This window comes from Rana temporaria, chromosome 1 (assembly GCF_905171775.1).
Source record: "Rana temporaria chromosome 1, aRanTem1.1, whole genome shotgun sequence".
In the NCBI taxonomy this organism is placed as follows: Eukaryota; Metazoa; Chordata; class Amphibia; order Anura; family Ranidae; genus Rana; species Rana temporaria.
This window is the reverse complement of record NC_053489.1, coordinates 281,742,225-281,764,361: the sequence shown is the minus strand read 5'-3', so window position 1 is coordinate 281,764,361 and position 22,137 is coordinate 281,742,225. Positions and strand designations below refer to the sequence as shown.

Below are 22,137 nucleotides of genomic sequence, written 5' to 3'. Positions count from 1 at the left end.
TTAGAATCAGTTACGCATAGATATCCATTAGATCTGACAGGCGTAAGGCTCTTACGCTGTCAGATCTTAGATGCATTTTTTTCCCGCCGTTAGGTGTCGCCGATGTCGTTTTCCCCGTCGTCTATGCAAATTAGCTATTTACGCGAGATTCCCGAGCGAAAGCGCAGTCGACGCAGTGAATTTACAACGTTTCCGTAGCTTTTGCGACGCGTAAAGTTGCCCCTGCTATATGAGGGGCAACTAATGTTAAGTATGGCCGTCGTTCCCGCGTCGAAATTTAAAAAAGTACGTTGTTTGCGTAAGTCGTCCGTGAATGGTGCTGGACGCCATTTACGTTAACGTCGAAACCAATGACGTCCTTGCGACGTCATTTAGCGCAATGCACGTCGGGAAATTTAAGGGACGGCGCATGCGCAGTACGATCGTCGCGGGAATGCGCCTAATTTAAATGATCCACGCCCCCTACCTGGATCATTTGAATTAGGCGGGCTTGCGCGGGAGAATTTACGCTACGCCGCCGCAACTTTGCAGGCAAGTGCTTTGTGAATCAAGCACTTGCCCGTAAAACTTGCGGCCGTGTAACGTAAACGAGATACGTCACGGCTGCATAGTTTAACGCCGATCTACGAGAATCTGGCCCAACATTTTTACAAAAAGTACAATAAAAATTTGAATCAGGTGTAACCCTAGCCTACATGTATAAATGAGTGAGTGATAAATGGGGAGAGCCTATTCAGGGAAGGAATTGTGTTTTTAGTGATCTGTGTTTTGTATTATTGTATTATCTGATAAAACAAACATTACATATACTGTATTTTATCACATATATTTGTAAACAAATTTCCCAATAAGTCTCTATAAAATGTTTTTATTCTCACCAGTTCACTTTATCTACAGACTGATTTCCTTTCTATATAAGTATCTCATCACATATGTTCAAATCTTCAGATCTACCAACGACTATATAGTGCAAGGACCTGCCAGATTAAATTCAAATTGATTGGATAGAATAGAAATGTCTTCATATTACATAGTTTAGGTAAATCCAAGATTGATTGTACAAAAAATGCATGGTGTTAAGGCTTCACTTCCTGATTCCCATTACCGACGATGGAGGCGACAGGTGAAAAATCCGTTTTGGGTGGCCTGAGCCTTTAAATATTTACATTTTTTATTGGTGTCATGCTTGCACTTGGCAAGGGAAAAGTAAAATATTAATATATTTTATTCCACTATTCTTTTAGATGCTGATTGGAAGATTCTGTAGTTTGCAGCAACTTTCCTGCTTTTAGAAACACATGCTCACACACCTTTGCAAACTTTCCTTTACAACACTTTCTATTTCTAAGCAGCTATAAACACCCCACAGCTATATAAGAGTTATTAGTCTCTATGGGGCCAGATTCAGGTAGAATCGCGGCGGTGTAGCGTATCGTAGATACGTTACACCGCCGCAATTTTTCATCGCAAGTGCCTGATTACCAAGCACTTGCGTGAAAAATTACGCCGGCGTAAGTCCGCGTAAATTTAAAGGGGCGTGTGCCATTTAAATTAGGCGCGCTCCCGCGCCGGACCTACTGCGCATGCTCCGTTTCGAAATTCCCGCCGTGCTTTGCGCGAACTGACGTCATTTTTTCGATCGGCGACGTGTGTAGCGTACTTCCGTATTCCCGGACGTCTTACGCAAACGACGTGAAATTTTAAATTTCGACGCGGGAACGACGGCCATACTTTATACAGCAATACGTTTGCTGTGTAAAGTTAAGGCACCCAAAACGACAACTAACTTTGCGACGGGAAACTAGACTAGCGGCGACGTAGCGAACGCGAAAAACCGTCGTGGATCGCCGTAACTCCTAATTTGCATACCCAATGCTGGTTTACGACGCAAACTCCCCCCAGCGGCGGCCGCGGTATTGCATCCTAAGATCCGACAGTGTAAAACAATTACACCTGTCAGATCTAAGGGCTATCTATGCGTAACTCATTCTATGAATCAGCCGCATAGATAGAAACAGAGATACTCCGTCGTATCTCCGCTGTGAATCTGACCTAATGAATTTTTGGTCAATATGACACACATGGGGAAGTGGATTTTGAAGATACATTCATTAGGTATCGATTACATCTCTCCTTTTCACCTGCAATTCCATAATCTAATTGTCCATAGGATCATGCGATCAAATTAACCACTTGTCGACTGCGCTGTAGCCAAATGATGGCTACAGTGCGACCAGCTAGTTCTGGAAAGGCGCCATATGATGTCCTCCTGTGAACGTGCCCCCACGTTCAGCGTGTGGGTGGTGCGCTCTGTGATCGCTGTGTCCTTGTGATACAGCTGATCACAGATTGGAGTAAGGAGCCAATCAGCGGCTCTTTACCACGTGATCAGTTGTGTCCAATCACAGCTGATTACAATGTAAAAACAAGTGGATTATTGACATTCCTTTCCTCATGCTGTCAGTGTGAGGAGAGGAGAGACGATAATTGGCTTGTGTAAAAGGGACATCTACACTGATAATCAGTGCAGCCTCACCAGTGCCCATCAGGGCAGCCTCATCAGTGCCCATCAGGGCAGCCTCATCAGTGCAGCCTCACCGGTGCCCATCAGTGCAGCCTCACCAGTGCCCATCAGGGAAGACTATCAGTGACCATCAGTGCAGCCTCACCAGTGCCCATCAGTGCAGCCTCATCAGTGCCTATCAAGGCAGCCTCATTAGTGCCCATCAGTCCAGCCTCACCAGTGCCCATCAGTGCAGCCTCATCAGTGCCTATCAAGGCAGCCTCATCAGTGCCCATTAGTGCAGCCTCACCAGTGCCCATCAGTGCAGCCTCATCAGTGCCCATCAGGGCAGCCCCATCACTGCCCATCAGTGCAGCCTCGCCAGTGCCCATCAGTGCAGCCTTATCAGTGCCCATCAGTGCAGCCTCATCAACAGACATCAGTGAAGGAGAAAAATTACCTGTTTGCAAGATTGTATAACAAACTATGAAAAATGTTTGTTTGTTTTTTCAAAATTTTCAGTCTTTTTTCATTTATTTAGCAAAAAATAAGAAACCCAGTGGTGATTATCAGGGGAGGGCTGGCAGCCTTAGGCCTGGGGGGCAAGTCCAGTCAAGTGGCCCATAGAGCGTGGAAAAGTGATGGATCGAGGAAAACAGTCTAAGATTTTTCATGATCACAAGAGTCCACACAGAGCCTCCCCTTACATCAGAGTCCGCACAGAGGCCCCCCTTACATCAGAGTCCGCACAGAGGCCCCCCTTACATCAGAGTCCGCACAGAGGCTCCCCTTACATCAGAGTCCGCACAGAGGCCCCCCTTACATCAGAGTCCGCACAGTGGCCCCCCTTACATCAGAGTCCGCACAGTGGCCCCCCTTACATCAGAGTCTGCACAGAGGCCCCCCTTACATCAGAGTCCGCACAGAGGCCCCCCTTACATCAGAGTCCGCACAGTGGCCCCCCTTACATCAGAGTCCGCACAGTGGCCCCCCTTACATCAGAGTCCGCACAGTGGCCCCCCTTACATCAGAGTCCGCACAGTGGCCCCCCTTACATCTGAGTCCGCACAGAGGCCCCCCTTACATCAGAGTCCGCACAGTGGCCCCCCTTACATCAGAGTCCGCACAGAGGCCCCCCTTACATCAGAGTCCGCACAGTGGCCACCCTTACATCAGAGTCCGCACAGTGGCCCCCCTTACATCAGAGTCCGCACAGAGGCCCCCCTTACATCAGAGTCCGCACAGAGGCCCCCCTTAGATCAGAGTCATCCAGTGGGAGGTGAGCAGCGGCCGTGAACTGTATTAACAGAGCTCCAGCAGGCATATTCCTGCTCTGCAAAAACAGCATTTGGTAGTGGCGGCCGGTGGCTGTGCATAGTGTCACCAGCCCGGGGGGAGATTTCCACCCTGCCAGCCCTGCCAGCCCTTCCCTGATGATTATAAATACCAGCAAAATAAGGGGGTATTTCTGTGAAAAAAAATGATAACATTTTCATATGGGTACAGTGTAGCATGACCGCGCAACTGTCATTCAAAGTGTGAGAGTAGGGCAGGCAGGGGGGTATAAGTGCCCAGTAGGTAAGTGGTTAAAGAATGAAGCATATGAAATGCAGCACAACTGATAATGTTCTGCCCTGGCTGTAGCCATACACACTTCGATGAATGGATACATTTGTTTTCTGATCTGTGTCTCCTGACAGGAAGAACCTATTGATGTGACCCATAGAAAAGTGGATTGGAAGATAAGATTGGAAGGTAATGATTGCCTCTCAATGGGACTGATGACAAATTCATAAATGAAGCATCTGATATGTGTGGTGGATACTATTCTGTTTTTGGCTCACTTTGCTCTGAATGGATTGGAAGAGAAGATTAGAGTGTGAGCTCTTCAGGTTAGTGATAGTAATAGAGCAGGGGATGAAGTTGTCAGAGGAGGATGCTCTGTCTCGGTGTGCGCCCTCTCTGGTGTCATTGAGTAGAGCAGGCAGCGTGGTGGGCGTGTCCTGGGCCCCATAATGAGCTGACCGTGGTGATGTCCTGTAACTTTCTTAGTGGAGATGTGACACAGATGTCATGTGAAAAGCCACATGCTCGCTGGGCTCCTCGCACACACACACACAGACACTGGCATTCTGTGCCCTCCTTCCCTGTGTGAGTGTCTGTCTCTGTCTGTGGTCTGCTTGTTGTGGTAGCTCACTTGCTTCCCATTGCATAATCCATCCCCCCCCGGCCCCCCCGCTCCTCATCCGTACAAGTGATGAGAAAGAAATCTGGAGCGGTGTGACAGAAGAGCAGGGAAGGAAGCAGTGCGGAGCTCTCACACTCCGCGGACACACTCTCTCCTCTGATAGACACTCTCCTCCACCGACACTCTCCGCCACCGACACTCTCCTCCGCCACCGACACTCTCCTCCACCGACACTCCACAACACGGCGAGGAAGGAAGGGATGGTTGGCTCACTACAGCTGCTGCTCTCCGGCTCTAACAAGGGATTAGTCCGCTAAGTGCCCGGGCTGGGATCTTCATGACTGCCTGACACTGTCACTGCCACCATGCGAGGTAAGTGCCGGGGCAGGGTGGGCAATGTCTGCACACCTGGACTGTACTATACAAGTTCCTGCACTCCTACACTTCACTAAGTCATCAGGACTTCTCTACAGAATGCACGAGGGACACCACCACATCTACCTGCCGGCTATAGACGTGTGAGGGTGGGCACTGGGGAGTGAGGTGAGTGTGGGCACTGGGGGTGTATGAGGTGAGTGTGGGCAATAGGAGTGTGGGCACTGGGGTGTGAGGTGAGTGTGGGCACTGGGGGTGTATGAGGTGAGTGTGGGCACTGGGGTGTGAGGTGAGTGTGGGCACTGGGGGTGTATCAGGTGAGTGTGGGCACTGGGGGTGTATCAGGTGAGTGTGGGCACTGGGGGTATTTGAGGTGAGTGTGGGCACTGGGACGTGAGGTGAGTGTGGGCACTAGGGGTGTAAAAGGTGAGTGTGGGCACTGTGGGTATATGAGGTGAGTGTGGGCACTGGGGGTGTATCAGGTGAGTTTGAGCACTGGGGGTATTTGAGGTGAGTGTGGGTACTGGGGTGTGAGGTGAGTGTGGGCACTGTGGGTATATGAGGTGAGTGTGGGCACTGGGGGTGTATCAGGTGAGTGTGGGCACTGGGGTGTGAGGTGAGTGTGGGCAATTGGGTGTGGGCACTGTGGGTATATGAGGTGAGTGTGGGCACTAGGCAGATGTAGAAGGTGTGAGTGTGTGCACTGGGGAAAAGTACAAGGTGTAAGCATGGGCACTGGGGAGAAGTACAAGGTGTAAGCGTGGGCACTGGGGAGAAGTACAAGGTGTGAGTGTGGGCACTGGGAAGATGTACAAGCTGTGAGTTTGGGCACTGGGGAGATGTGCAAAGTGTAAGTGTGGGCATCGGGGAGATGTACAAGGTGTGAGTTTGGGCACTGGGGAGATGTGCAAAGTGTAAGTGTGGGCACCAGGGAGATGTACAAGGTGTGAGTGTGGGCACTGGGGAGAAGTACAAGGTGTGAGTGCGGGCACTGGGAAGATGTACAAGGTGTGAGTGTGGGCACTGGGGGGAATTTACAATGTATATGTGAGTGTATAGGCTGGGGGGATGCATAGGGTGTATGTGAGTGTAGGCACTGGGGGCTTTACAAGTTAGGTAAGTGTGGGCACTGGGAGGATGTATATGGTGAGTATGCATTGGGGGGGGTGTGCAAGGTGTATAAAAGTGCGGGCACTGGGAGGGGAGAAATACAAGGTGTCTGTGAATGGGCACTAGGGGTATATACAAAGTGAGTGTGGGCACTTGGGGAGGGGGGTGTACAAGGTGCATGTGAGTGTGGGCACTTGGGGAGGGGGGTGTACAAGGTGCATGTGAGTGTGGGCACTTGGGGAGGGGTGTGTACAAGGTGCATGTGAGTGTGGGCACTTGAGGGCCAGGGATTTAAAAGGTGTATGTGAGTATTGGCACTGAAAAGAACAAGGTGTATGTGAGTGTGGACTCTTGGGGAGGGGAGATGTACAAGGTGTGTACAAGGTGTATGTGAATGTGGGCACTGGTGGGGCAGAGTTGTATGGGCACTAGGGGAGTGTACATGAGTGCAGAGGATGTGCTCTTACACGGTGTGTACAAGGTGTATGTGAATGTGGGCACTGGTGGGGCAGAGTTGTATGGGCATTAGGGGAGTGTACATGAGTGCAGAGGATGTGCTCTTACACGGTGTGTACAAGGTGTATGTGAATGTGGGCACTGGTGGGGCAGAGTTGTATGGGCACTAGGGGAGTGTACATGAGTGCAGAGGATGTGCTCTTACACGGTGTGTACAAGGTGTATGTGAATGTGGGCACTGGTGGGGCAGAGTTGTATGGGCACTAGCGGAGTGTACATGAGTGCAGAGGATGTGCTCTTACACGGTGTGTACAAGGTGTATGTGAATGTGGGCACTGGTGGGGCAGAGTTGTACGGGCACTAGCGGAGTGTACATGAGTGCAGAGGATGTGCTCTTACACGGTGTGTACAAGGTGTATGTGAATGTGGGCACTGGTGGGGCAGAGTTGTACGGGCACTAGCGGAGTGTACATGAGTGCAGAGGATGTGCTCTTACACGGTGTGTACAAGGTGTGTATAAGTACAGATATTGGGATGTACACTCACCCTCCCACACAGGCACGGCTCAGCAAAGTTCATTGTTTGGCTTTTGGCAATTCTTGCACTTTCTAAGGACCTACCAGCTGTGAATATCTAGTAAAGGCCACATATGGCTGGGGGAGATGTCTTTATAGAGGAGGATGCACAATTTGTGGTGGAATCTCTGAAGAGAGTTATAGAATATTATATATGTATCTAGATAGATATATGTATTATATGTATAGCCAACCAATCCCTGAATTGTTCTAGTTCATTCGGGTCTATGCAGTTTAGTGTCATGCACAATTTGACTGATATGTGATAGTACATGAAGGGATGAGTTATACACCTTGATACCTTAGCAGTAAAGCATACAAGTTCTGTATGGTACCTTTCTGCAGTTGGATATAACTTCCAATAAAGTAATAAGAAATGTAGATTCTCAGTCAGGGACCTCCATGTTTGACATTTCAGCTAGTTCATGCAGCAGGCTTGAAAAGTGCTAGTGGACCATCTGAAGTGTTGATTTGATATTAAATATGAAAGTTTCCCTTGAAGACAGTGACAGTTGCTTTCACCGTTACACCTAATATAAGCTGTCATTGCATGTTTTCAGGTACTTGAATATAGAGTTGTTTTAGTGGTAGATTATGTTACAGGTCAAGCTTTGGAAAGTTTTAGGAAGCTAGGATAAAGTTGTTGTTCTTTTTTGAATTAATGATTTGTTTAAGTTGTCATTATTATGATTTATTATTGGAAATATTAGGCATGAGTATGCTACACTTTAGCAATTAACAGTTGGCTTTTCTTTAGAATAAGAGAAGTTGCTAGCTCCAAATTAAATATCCAGATCCTTTCACTTATTTATTCCCCACCAGCGTGATCACAGTAGCAGCTAAAGATGCTGAGGTTGCACTTATCTTTAGAATAATGCATACAAATTAGTGCGAGGATGCTTAGTTGAAGGGATTTTAAAGCAATTATAGTAATAAAAAGGATATTTGGATTTAGTGATAATTGTATTTTTGTTGCTTGGCTAAGGAAAAAATTGATGTGGCAAGGAATAGCAAAGCAAATGGGAAGTCACTTCCCATTGGTCACCACGCACTTTAATTGTGGTGTTGCAGCATATGTTACCAGTTGAATATAAGTTTTGTCCTTGATCAATAGGTTTGCAAGTAAATTGGTTGTCATATTGCTGTAGGAGATAAAAGTTCTCCTGGGAAAGAAGAAGCACAGCCAGATTTCACTTCTTTAATAAGTGCAGAGAAGCAGACTTGTTTATGTGAATATATGTCTCCCCCTCTCTCTCTCTCCATATATAAATGCAAACATATACAAACAAATAGAAATATAGAAACTATATATAGAAATATAGAAACAGACATATAATGTGTTTATCAGCATGTGGATCAAAATAGTCCTATATGTGTACACACACAATAAATATAAATATATATATATATATATATATATATATATATATATATATATATATATATATATATATATATATATATATATATATATAGATAGATATTTATATATATATATATATAGATAGATAGATATTTATATATATATATATATATATATATATATATATATATATAGAGAGAGAGAGAGAGAGAGATATATCTATATATCTATAAATATATATATATATATATATATATATATATATATATATATATATATATATTTATTTATATATATATATATATATATATATATATATATATATATATTTATATATGTATATATATACACTTGTTTTAGATTCATTTTAAACCAAAATTTAAACAGTTTCCTACAATCGCTCTCTTTTTTTTTTTTTTTGATGCACCTTTCCATCCTCACACAAATCTGTCTCTTTGCTGTGTGCAATCAAGTGAATTGTATCAAAAGCTTTGAACTCGCATTCATCCACATTTTGATCTAGGGCCAACATCAAGGATTTTTTTTCATAGCCAGTGGAGTTACACATACTGAAGAAGGCAAAATGTGATACTGCTTGTTATTGTTCCTTATATTGCATTTTGCCCAACATCAATCATGACAGTTTCTTTGGCATCAAAGCAAAGTGATCATGTCTGAACTGCCTTGAATGGGAATGGTGAGAGAGATGTGTGGCACGGTAATAGGTAGACATGGGGAGATAATGTAACTCATTTACACTTCTGGGGGCACCTGGTCTTATTCTTTTTTGAACATGAGGTAAGTTGCGTTGAAAGTTAAATGGCAGTTGCTCACATCTCAAAGGCCCCGTCCATTGGTCAGACTGAATATGAAGTATGAAATAAAATCGTCACCAAGTGCCATTTTATTGTTGTTGTCGAGTGTCAAGGTTACATCATTGCGACTGGAATTCCTTAGTTAGATGGCTGTGGATACTTTGCTTAGAGGAACACATAGTGTATGCAAACAAGACACATATAACTGCTATACCAACATCCAAAGCTGTGATTCTTGGTTATGATAAAACATTTCCTAAAATTTGAAAGGCTCATCAAATGTTATATTGGAATGAGTCTGCAAATATTTAGAACTCTTAGAATCTATTTTATAATAATTAGTACTATGAGACAAAGCATCTTCTATTTATTATTGCCTGTGTGATTTTTTTTTTGTTCACAGAAGCTTTGCGTTGTCTTTTAGGGGTCGCTGTATATGGTGGCGTAACAAAGAAATGGTGTCATGGATATGTATTATGTAAGACTGGTATATCAAAAAGCTGTACAGGGCCTGCATGCCTAACCTAATTTTCTCCCTGTATACCTGATCATCTAATTCACTCTGATACTTGTACAGCAGCTGCATTATTGGCTAAGTGTGGCTTACTTACAGACATGATACTGACAAACTAGGATTTGATTGATGACAGAGTATGTTCAATGGCGTACCATCAAGATACATTCTATTTTAGTTAGATACATTGTATTCATTTTGATTTCTATTTAAAAAGAAAATAGGAGTTACATTATGCAAACTTGTTTTTGCTTTTTCTTTATACGTCACATTTTTAATACTAATAAAAATAGATACACAACAGAGTTTCGCACCTACAACTTCCACGGTGTGATGTCAACATCATTAGTATATTAGGTGGTGTGCTAACTTATAAAGGGAAAAAAAGCCCACATTAAGGAAAATAAAAAAAACTGATTTTTTACAAATCATGAGAGTTAATGATAATATAGCCATGGTTGTAATATATGTGAACAACATTTGAAAGCACTTAATTTTTTTTTTTTACAAATCGTGCGAGTATTTCATGATAATATAGTCATGGTTGTAATATGTGTGTACAACATTTAAAGGTACTAGATAACCTTGGCGTGCTTTCTTTTTGATATTTTGTGAACATCTTAGTTCAAAGACTTGGTATGTGTCATTCTGTTAGCTCTTCAAGTCATACAACCAGTGCTGATTAATAATTATGTTGCATGCCAATTTGTCAAACAGACATATAGATATACTCAGCTGTGACAATGATAAAGTATATTGTATAGTGTAAGACATAAAAGTATCATCCTAAATAACACAGACCCTGATTAGTGTGATTTTTAAAATAGCTTCAGCATAAACCCGCTTGACTGAACATTGTTGTGGTATATTCAATGTAGCAGTCTGTCTGACAGTTTTAGTTAAACCAAGCGGATGTTCTGTAATAATGGGGATGATGACATTTAACAAGGCAAAAACTATAGTCAATACAACCAGCAGAATATGTTCGTGTGCAGTATAAGACATAAAGATACGCCACATTTTGTAGGTTGTTTAGCTGTGCTTTGTATTTTTGGCTACATTGTAAAGCTTTGTTGCAAGAAACCATCTGGTTGTAAATAATGTATTTTCTAGTTTGCTTTTTTATATTATGCACAAGCATAAAATAGGTCAGATTTTTTTAATATTAGATACAGATGCTACATTATTGGTGTGTTATACACAATACCTCATACAATTGTTAGTACACATTGTAGATAATGTGTGTCTTGTTTCTTTGATTATACTTTTCCTGACATGCTTTAAGATGGTGATTGGATTTGGACACAAAAAACTTAAAATGTAAATAAAAGTAATTAAAAGGATAATGGGAAATTACTTAGGGTTACATATTTTGGCTGTCATATGCCCACCAAATGACAACGATATAATAGAAATACTGTATCTCCAGTGATTTAATACTACGTTGTAGGCTCTAGAGCCTAGGCAATACATGTTTTAAATCAATATCTATATCAATAGTTGTTTTATATAAAAAATGCATACTTTGTATTAAAATAATTGAAAAATCAAACTGTAGTGCATATATTAGTTAGCACTGACTCCTTTCCATATGATTCTGGTAATTAAACGATATATATCGTAACATATCAGAGTTGCAAAAAAGACTCAAAAATAGTTAAAACAAAAAAACTGTTCAAAGACTACCCTGTAATATGTTTTTTTAGTGTAGAGAGGTTGTGTTTCTTTCCAACCCATTGGATTTAGACAATCCAACCCTGTCTCAAATCCATCAACGATGCGTTAACCCTGTCTTGTCGACCTAGTACCTAGTCTCCGGCCTATGCTCTATCAAAGTAGTTACAAAACATAATTTGGCATTTTTGGTTTCCCATGTTAGCTCAATAATGCATTCTTCTTGTGCTCGGCCTGAGTTGCTTGTGTCATCTTGCAGGAAGAGATAACTAAGTGTATATAAATTTTATATGCAACTTGCATAATTAATAGATCAACACATTAGTCATTTATAACACGGTCTCCTTCTACATTGTTTTCACAGCAGCCAAAAAGATATGTTCACGTGAGGCTGAAAGTAGTCATTTTAATAATGTCTTTTTTCTTTTCTGATTTTACAATGTCTAAAAAGAAAAAAAAAAGAAAAAAGGAATGTAACAAACTTTCATGTGTTTTGGATTCAAACATCCACACCCTGACAGCTTCAAGTAATACATTGTTGACAGCCTTTTGTCAGCTTAATTTTAATTACTATAACCGCTAATTGCAATTATAAATATATTTAATATCTAATTCTACCATAGCTGATGCCCATGTTCTCTTTAATGGCTGGACATCTCAAACACTGCTGATGAGCATCAAATGAAAGTGTGTTTCACTGCCAAATAAATCAATTTGTTTCTTTCAAATAAAGCAGTGAATGCACCCTAGACAAGGCTTGTACTCTCAAACTGAAGGATGTCTGCTTTGTAGCTAAAGACAAAGGGAGCACACAGGAATAAATATTGATTGAACTAATCATCTGATGAATAGGAATGAGCTTAACCAGTACACCATTATAATGGGTTGTGTTAACTATCACCCTTTTGTGGTCCATATGCTGCCCTTTCAACCCATGACCCCTACTATTCAGCACATATTGGGAAACACCACAGGTGTTATAACGGCATCTAGGGCAAATGAAGCTAAATAAAACAGTTGTGTAAATAACAGACAAAGGAATAGTTACACTCAGTTCTTCCTAGAACAACATGATGGACAGACAATGACATAGACATAGACCATGGTGATCAGACCATGACTGTGTGACAGCTTTATTCAGAATCACTGCTTTAAATGAACACTTCCAGACTGGCATGAGAAGGCACCGTCTGGACTTATGTACAATCAAGTTGCTTCCCTGTTAGCTGTCTATATCCATAATGATGGCCATTTGTCATGGTCCCCATGCTGTACCACATTATTATGGATTATGTTTATTTAGTGACTTGTGTTTTTGTTTCTGTTTATCATCGGCACCCCCTGAGTGTCATTAACTTGTCCTAAATATGGCATAGTCAGAGGATTGCCAAAATCCAAATGAATAAAATAACATTACAAATATGTTTTAGTACTTTTTAGATAGTGTAAGTAAATTCTATATCTCATGATTTGACATATACTATGTACTGTATGTCCAAAATGGACATTGCTTATAGGAAGTGGAAGTTATTTTTATTATAGAGAGGTTTATAAGCTACTTTTTAATATTACAAAGTTGTTAGATGAATGCTTACCAAACATACAGAATATATGTTGTGTTCTGGTTTCTCAATTTGCTTAGGAGCTTGTTTAATTGTACAATGGCTGACAGTATATATATATATATATATATATATATATATATATATATATATATATATATATTACTACATTTTTCATTTGACAATGGAGCTTGAAAAGAAAAAGAGCCAGGAGCCATCACTGTTAAGAATGTGAGCTACAGATTATTTTTTTTTTTAACTCAACTGTTGGTTTCAAGAGTGACATAACCACATTTTTTTCAATATTTATGTCATTATCAGGAAAGTTAAAAATACTTTTAATATTTAGAATTGTTCAGCAGAGCTTCGTAATATTTTTTTTCTTGGCATTAGCGCAATGTCCACTTCATATTCCATTGTCTCCTTATATAGATTTTTTTAATAAAGCAGTACAAAAAAAGCCTATAGCAACTTACCAGATATGATCAGTTCCTATCATGTTAAAGCATTTTTAACAATGAAATGCAGTTGCTGATTGGTTGTTATAAGATACGATACCTTAAAAAAAAAAAAAAAAAACTTTCTGAATTGTTAAATTAGCGTAGTATTTTTTTTCCCCTTTTCATCAATTGACCATATTGCTGGGTCTTTTAGGTTGTTCTAACCCTAATTTGTAAAATCTTCTAATTATATTTGTTATTAAATATTATAAGCCATAGTTTTCTTGTCTGTCTCTCCTATGTATTTCTCCTTAACCTACACCTTTACTTTGGAGCTTCAGTTTCTGTTACTTATTCAATTATCATTTTATCAGTATGTAATCAAGGATTCATACTATTCATTAGAAATACAGCAGAAATAGCTGTATTTAAACTACATTAAACAAACCTGTACTGAAAGAGATACCTGGGCTGCCATTGAAAACCTTCATCCAAGAACACTAGTTGCCTGGCTGTCTTAAGCTTCTGTAAATCAAGTTAGTGACCTGGAAAAAGTATGCAGATTAGAAAGCCAATGTGGAGGTAGAACTTCTAATCATAATACTTGTTGCAGGTTAGTGCTTCAAAAAGTATTGCGGCCAGAGGTCCAACTCTACAGTTAGGTACCTAGCCTTTTCAGAGGTAGGCAATGGCAGCCCATTCTATCTTCATGATAGGTTTATTTTAAGTCATCTCTAAAATTCAAGACCTAAATAGCAGTTCCTTATTATTGAATGACCATTAGCGCCATATTTAACCACTTCAGCCATGGAAGGATTTACCCCCTTCCTGACCAGAGCATTTTTTGCAATACGGCGCTGTGTTGCTTTAGCTGACAATTGCGAGGTTGTGCGGCATTGTACCTAAACAAAATTGATGTCCTTTTTCCCACAAATAGATCTTTCTTTCAGTGGTATTTAATCACCTCTGCGTTTTTTTTTTTTTGCGTTATAAACAAAAAAAAAGCGTACATTTTAGAAAAAAAGCTATATTTTCTCCTTTTTCCTATAATAAATATCCCCCCAAAAATCTATAAAAAAATGAATTTCTTCCACAGTTTTGGCCGGTATGTATTCTTCTACATATTTTGGTAAAAAGAATGACAATAAGTGTATATTAAATGGTTTGCACAAAAGGTATAGCGTCTACAAAATAGGGGATAGATTTATGGCATTTTTATTATTATAATTTTTTTACTAGTAATGGCAGCGATCTGCAAATTTTATCAGGACTGCGACATTATGGCGGACACATCGGACATGTTTGACACTATTTTGGGACCACTGTAATTTATACAGTGATCAGAACTACAAATAGCCACTGATTACTGTATAAATGGCAGGGAAGAAGTTAAACACAAGGGGCGATCAAGGCGTCAAGTGTGTCCTAGGGAGTGATTCTAACTGTAGGGGGGTTAGTCTCACTAGAACACGACAGAGATCAGTGCTCCTGATGACAGGGAGCAGTAGATCCCTGTCATGTTGCTAGGCAGAACAGGGAAATGCCTTGTTTACATAGGCATCCCCCCGTTCTGCCTCTCCATGTCACGATCGTGGGCTGCTGGCAAACATCTAGTTTGCGGGACCTGCGCCCCGGCTAGGCGGCAAATTCAAAGGGACGTACAGGTACGCCTATTTGCCTGCCTGTGCCATTCTGCCGATGTAAATCAGCATGCGACGGTCGGGAAGGGGTAAAGCTAAGTCAGCGTAAACACATTAAGGTAAATTATTTCAGAGAATTAAAGAAATAACTAACATTTTCTTGATGGTGGTGTGAAAATGTGCAACATAATAACCAATATCAATGGTCTGCTAGGTGTTGTGGCCCATCAAATAATAGGAATAAACCAAATAAAATACTTGTGTTGATGTGTTCTCTATGCCACATCTGAAAAGTTATGTCACAAATGCAAATGATACAGATACACTCACTGTTATTTTCAATAGACACCAACAGGGTGGCTCAGGAGAGAGCCTGCACAATAGTCTTCATAGAAAGCATCTTTCTGTGGGGGCACTTTATGGGGGGGGGGGGCTGGGAGCACTGGTGTGGGACCCTAGAACAAGATGATCAGGGTTACGCAAAATTGCAAACAAAACAGGTAAGTATGACATGTTTAAAAAATAAATAAAAGCTTTACAATCACTTTTATGTAAATTGATGCCAAAAGACAAGTTGCCTTATCCTTGTGTTGGGCATAACTGCCTAACTCCGCCCAGTGCCAATAGTATGAACAAGTTCTTACTAGGTGTTTAGATAACCCACTATCTATTGTTTAGATGCATAATAGAAGCTAAGATATTTGAAAAAAAATGTCCAGATGAAATTAAGCTTACCACAGCGAACTTTATCTACCTTACAGACAAGCTAAGCAGAAACACAGAGTAGCTATATTCTCATTTTCATCTAATTTTTTCAGTGGTTCAAATTAAGATTATTCACACAGAAGTAAAAATAATTGTCAAGCCTGTCTACCTCATGTGCTTTTAGGTCATATGCAGACCAGTGATTAGTGGCAGATACATAAGGTTTGCTTGGTAATCTAAACCCTAATTAATTCCTTATGGGCTGTTGAATTGTTGAAGGCCTAAAAATGACAGAGATCTATGGCCTTGGAAATTACTAATCAACTGGTAGACTTTTTTTGTACTCATAAGGTTATTTCTAGACCCTCGTAGATATCTAGTTTAGCAAAGTACAACTATAAGGAAGTATGAAAAAGGGCATGTGATCTGGTACGTGTTCTACAACACAAGTTCAGCAGACCATTTTATAAACCAAAATACTTGAATTTCAGAACAATCTCTTAAAACATATCAGATCATAGTGTTATAGAGCAGGCTAAGCAATGCTGAAATGATTCTGTCTGTCTTTAAATAATGCTGGCGAGATGTGCCTTCTTTTAAATCTTTTACTCTTTAATACAAACCTGCATTTAGTCAGAGGTCTCATCATAACTCTGTATCTGGGCATGGCAGAAAATATTTGATCACGGTTAGGCTTCTAGTAGCCTACATTGAGCGCCGGAAAATGCAAAACTTTATCCCGTGGTTTGCTTTTTTCGGCAGCTAGCGGTTAAAACTTACCTATTCTGAACTTGATTCTGGAGAGGGAGGCTAAGAGAGGTTGAGAGAGGTTGAAGCTCCCCTAACCGCAACAGCTCCTAAACTCTGTTAAAAGCCTATGAATACATGGAAACATAGGGGGAGATTTACTAAAACTGGTGCACACAGAATGTGGTGCAACCGTGCATAGTGACCAGCTTCCAGCTTTTAGACCCTTTTCACACTGAGGCAGTTTTCAGGCATTTTAGCGCTAGAAATAGTCTCTAAAAATCGCCTGAAAATGGCCTCCCATTCTTTACAGTGTGTGCCTTCACACTGGGGCAGTGCGCTTGTGGGACGTTATAAAAAGTCCTGCAAGCAGCATCTTTGGGGCAGGTTGGGAGCTCTGTAAATAGCGCTCCCAACATGCCCCTGCCCATTGCAATGAATAGGCAGCGCCTTCAAAACGCCTTAAAAGCACTTTCAAAGCACCGCAAAACTGGACTTTTTCATGTAAAATTCGCCCCGCTGGTGGCCAAAAAGCGCAGTTAAAACACAGTTAAAATGTTAGCAGCACTTCAGTGTAAAAGTAGGCTTACTGTCAAAGCTTAATTGAACAAGCTGACGTTAGAAGCTGATTGGTTACTATGTACAGCTTCATTAAATACTGAGTGCACCAGTTTTTATGAAATATCCCCCATAGACTAAGGCCTCTTTTACACGGTCTGTGTCCGTGTGCGGGCTCCACTTTGCTTAGCAGGGATCGCTCTGTCAATCCCCACTGAGCAGGCAGATGACAGGTCTGTCTCTGCACACTATGTAGGGACCGACCTGTCAGAGCGCTGCTCTCCCCTATGGGGGATCGAATGACGATGGACCGTAGAGTCCGTTGTCATCCGATCCACAGACGGATGGAAAAATAGGGTTTTCCTCCGTCACACTTTGGCGGATCGCAGCGGGTCGGATGTCAGCGGGCATGTCACCGCTGACATCCGTGGCTCCATAGACCTCATTCAGGTCCGCCTAAAAATCTGACAGGCGGACCTGAAGGGTCCGTCCGTGTGAAAGAGGCCTTATGATGTTGAGTTTAGCAGCTTTGGCAAAAAAAGCTCATGTTTAGGAGCTGTAGTGTACATAAAGCCTTACCTTTGCATTATACTGTAATACGAAATAAGATGTTTTTTAAGACACTTGTAAACTCAACAAAACATGTTTCTTTGTTGAATTTATAAAGTGCTCCCTCGCCAAGTATGTTTTATCACATTGTATTATCTTATCATGTTCGTATTATCATCATCAATGTTATACAATATTATCTGGTGCTTTCAGGCTTCAGTAGTTGTGTTGGAAGTGTAATTTAATTACAGCATTGGATAAGGATTGGACATTGCAGTTCACCAGTGGCATTACCTTATAGGTTAACTAAACTTACCGTATAAACATTTTATCAATTTGTAAGTAGTTTTACTATACTGTAGAAGTCAAGGCTGGTGATAACTATGTAAGTGTCAGTGAGTTGTCTGTAGAGGAGAGCAAGATAAGTAGTCATTTAAAGTGGTTAAGGTAAAATTCATGATAAAGGCTAGGCATACACACTTTAATTTCTCTTATTTTCTTGTTCATTTTCTTGTTGGTTTCTCATCCAAGCAAAACAGACTGAGTGGAGGAGACTTGCCTGCTGGTTGTTATATAAAGACAGCCACTGCACCTGTGTCTGTCAGAATACCTGAACAGTGACTGCATCTGTTTGGATGCAGCTGCTGTTTGTCTGACAATGTTGCACCAGGCTCCTTCAAGTAAAATAAGTTGAACTAGGTGGCATTGACAGGGCCACACATAGCTCAAATGTTGGTACAATCAACAGAAATCAGTCAAACTTCAAGACATGTATGAAGGCTTTCAGCTACTGATTGCCCATTTCATAAAAAAATACAAATAAATCTGTAGCTAAGCTATGACTGTGTGTGAATTGAACATTTGTGGGAGGAAATTATCATGAAATAGAAAAAACAAACACAGTTCATTCATCTTAGGTAACTAAGCCTAGTGATGCATTGCAATACACCTTTTGGGACACCATGAAATTTGCAAACTGACAAGTACAAGCTTACACAATAAAGAGTTCTTATTCTTAGGTACAGTAACCCCTTGCAATAACCTAAAATCTATTTTATCCTGATATCAGTACAGCAGGAAATCAGTTACTGCGATTAAAGCCCAATTGTTTAAAACACATTTAAAACTAAACTCTAGGTAGATATAAAAGACACAGATTATTGTAGTTTGATATTCTTTACTACATTTTTTTATATTTTTTTCTTAAATGCAATCATTAAAGGTTCCTGCTGTCAGTCTCTTGCAGCTCCCTATGCTGATAAGAGGCATGCTGATAGGAGGGAAAAGCAGAGAGGTAAGCTCATCAATCTGATGTTTCTCCTCCCTTTTCCCACTGGGGCGGGAGGTGCGGTGGCCACTATTTTTAGCAGCGCTTTACCATCGGAATTGCGGCAGTATTCGGCCGCTAGCGGTGCAGTTTTACCCCCCGCTCATGGCCGAAAAAGGGTCAATACTGCCCGCAATGCGCCTCTGCAGAGGCACATTGCCAGCGGTATAGCCGCGGTTTCCCATTGCTTCCAATGGGAAAAAGCGGTGGAGGAGCGGTAAACACATCGCTCCAAAGATGCGGCTAGTAAGACTTTTGGAGCGGTCCTGCTAGCGCACCGCTCCAGTGTGAAAGCCCTCGTTCTTCAGCAGTCGCTGTTTCAGGTCGGTTTGCAGGTGCTATTTTTAGCGCAATAGCGCCTGCAAACCGCCCCAGTGTGAAAGGGGTCTTAAGGAAGCAGGTTGAATGATGCTGGCCACATCATTCAGCCTGGAAGATTGAGGACATTTAGTAGTGGAAAAGAATTACTGCCAGGGCAGCTCTGTATTGATGGTGAGTATTACAGCAAAAGCTGTTTTTTTTCCATTTTATCTTTTAAATGGTCTTTTTTTTTACTTTAGCAATTACATAAATTACTGTATTTAAAGAAGAACTCCAGACACAAATAACAAGATAAAATTAAAAGATAAAATAACAAAAACAACTTTTGCTAAAATAGTCATCTGCAATCCAGACACTATGGGGGTTATTTACAAAAGACAAATCCACTTTGCAATACAAGTGCACTGCAAGAGCAGTCGCTGTAAATCTGAGGGGGACATGCAAGGAAAATAAAAAACAGCATTTTAGCTTGCACATGATTGGATGATAAAATCAGCAGAGCTTCCCCTCATTTCAGATCTTCCCCTCAGATCTACGATCTACAGCGACTGCACTTCCAAGTGCATTTTCAGTGCACTTGTAGTGCAAAGTGGATTTGCCTTTCGTAAATAACCTCCCTAGGTGTTCTGAGTCTATTAGCCAGCACCAGTCAACCCACTTACTATTGGCCCAGGACATCTTGGACCCACCCCTGCCTTAGACAACAGTTAAAGCTGCACTGTAATAAGTTGTTACTGTTCAGCACAAAAACTGGTTGAGACTGCTGGCTGGCTGCTGAACTCGCTGATACCAGGTCAAATCTAGGGCACATATATGGCTTCTATTTAAAAAAATATATTTAACCACTAGAGTACCGGGCCATCGTCAAATGACGGCTCCACGGTTACTCTGAAAATTCAACAGGACGTCATTTGACGTCCTGTATTCTTGCGGCCACTGGGGGGCGCGCGAGCGCGCCGGCGGCAGCGCGCGCGCCCGGCGCGTCCCCGAGATGCCGATGCGCGTGCCTGGCGGTCGCGATGTCCGCCAGGCACTCGGAATCGGCGGCTACAGGGACAAGACGTGGAGCTCTGTGTGTAAACACAGAGCTCCACGTCCTGTCAGGGGAGAGAGGAGACGGATCTGTGTCCCTTGTACATAGGGACACAGCATCGGTCACCTCCCCCAGTCACCCCCCTTTCCCCACAGTTAGAACACAATTTAGGTATACATATTAACCCCTCCCTCACCCCCTAGTGTTAACCCCTTGAATGCCAGTCACATTTATACAGTAATTAGTGCATATTTATCGCATTTATCGCTGTATAAATGTGAATGGCGCCAAAAACGTGTCAAAAGTGTCCGATGTGTTCGCCGCAATGTCACGGTGACAGTAAAAAAAATCGCAAATCGCCGCCAATACTAGTAAAAAAATTAATAAAATAAAAATGCCATAAATCTATCAGCTATTTTGTAAACGCTATAACTTTTGCGCAAACCAATCAATATATGATCATTGCGATTTTTTTTACCAAAAATATGTAGAAGAATACATATCGGCCTAAACTGAGGAAAAAAAACGTTTTTTTTTAAAAAAAATGTGATATTTATTAAATAAAAAAGTTAAAAATAGTGTTTTTTTTTTAAATTGTCACTCTTCTTTTGTTTATAGCGCAAAAAATAAAAACCGCAGAGGTGATCAAATACCACCAAAAGAAAGCTCTATTTGTGGGAACAAAATGATAAAAAAATTGTTTGGGTACAGTGTAGCACGACCGCGCAATTGTCATTCAAAGTGCGACAGTGCTGAAAGCTGAAAATTGGCTTGGGCAGGAAGGGGCATAAGTGCCCAGTATGGAAGTGGTTAATGATGTAATGACAGAGCTGCATAATTATGTGTCTTTTATATCTGCCCGGCATAAAGCTTTAATCTAGATAACCTTTTTTGTTAATTTGGAGTAATCAGATCGATTGGTCTATTTGTCTATCTATCTATCTATCTATCTATCTATCTATCTATCTATCGATCTATCTATCGATCTATCTTTTATTTGTACAGGTACAATACCTATAATCTCACATACAGATATATTTATGTAGAAGAACTTATCTTACCTTGATGTTATTCAACAACCTGGACAATGATTTGCTGTCTGTTAATGCATGCCATAATTTACATTAATGCATCATCATGCATTTTAACCTGACAAAATTTGACAAGACTGGCTTGCATGTTTTTGTCACAGCCATGTGATTAAGTCCTTAGCCTTGGACAATCAACATGACAATGTGTTAATGGCAAAACCTTGTTGCTTTGGGAGTACAGAAGAAAAATGCTGTGTGTCTAAGTGCATTAAATGGCTAAACCTGATAAGGTATAACACATCTATGTAATTGTAATTCAAGTCATTTGTGTTTTCTATTTCTACCCAACAGCAGCAGTATTTACAACTTACTAGCGAAAAATTCCTGGTATTGATTTTACCCTTGCTTCCCCATTTTCACCACTGCTGAGTTTCTCAAGTATCACCTTCTCAAGTCCCCTGAAAGGTCAGACTTTGAGGGTATTCCTGAATAATTAATTCAGTCAATTAGAATTATTCACAGACAGGAGAGTTATTGAAGAATGTCCAGTTACAGGTACTTTAGGACAAGGCTGAGAAACACTCTTCTGTGTTACATGTGACTTCAACTGTTAAGCATGAAATTATGCGTTTACAGTTTTATCAGGCTTGC

At 41.1% G+C, this 22,137-nt stretch overlaps 1 protein-coding gene across 1 annotated transcript in view; it reads left to right on the top strand.

Annotated features, from left to right (window-relative positions):
• Nucleotides 1-4,880: 4,880 nt before the first annotated feature.
• RORB (RAR related orphan receptor B) overlaps nt 4,881-22,137 on the top strand; it is a 289,832-nt gene continuing 272,575 nt past the window's right edge. Inside the window, exon 1 of the mRNA XM_040356221.1 lies at nt 4,881-5,063. Within this exon, the coding sequence (XP_040212155.1) occupies nt 5,057-5,063 (7 nt within the window). The 5' untranslated portion in view covers nt 4,881-5,056. The remainder of the gene's footprint in view (nt 5,064-22,137) is intronic.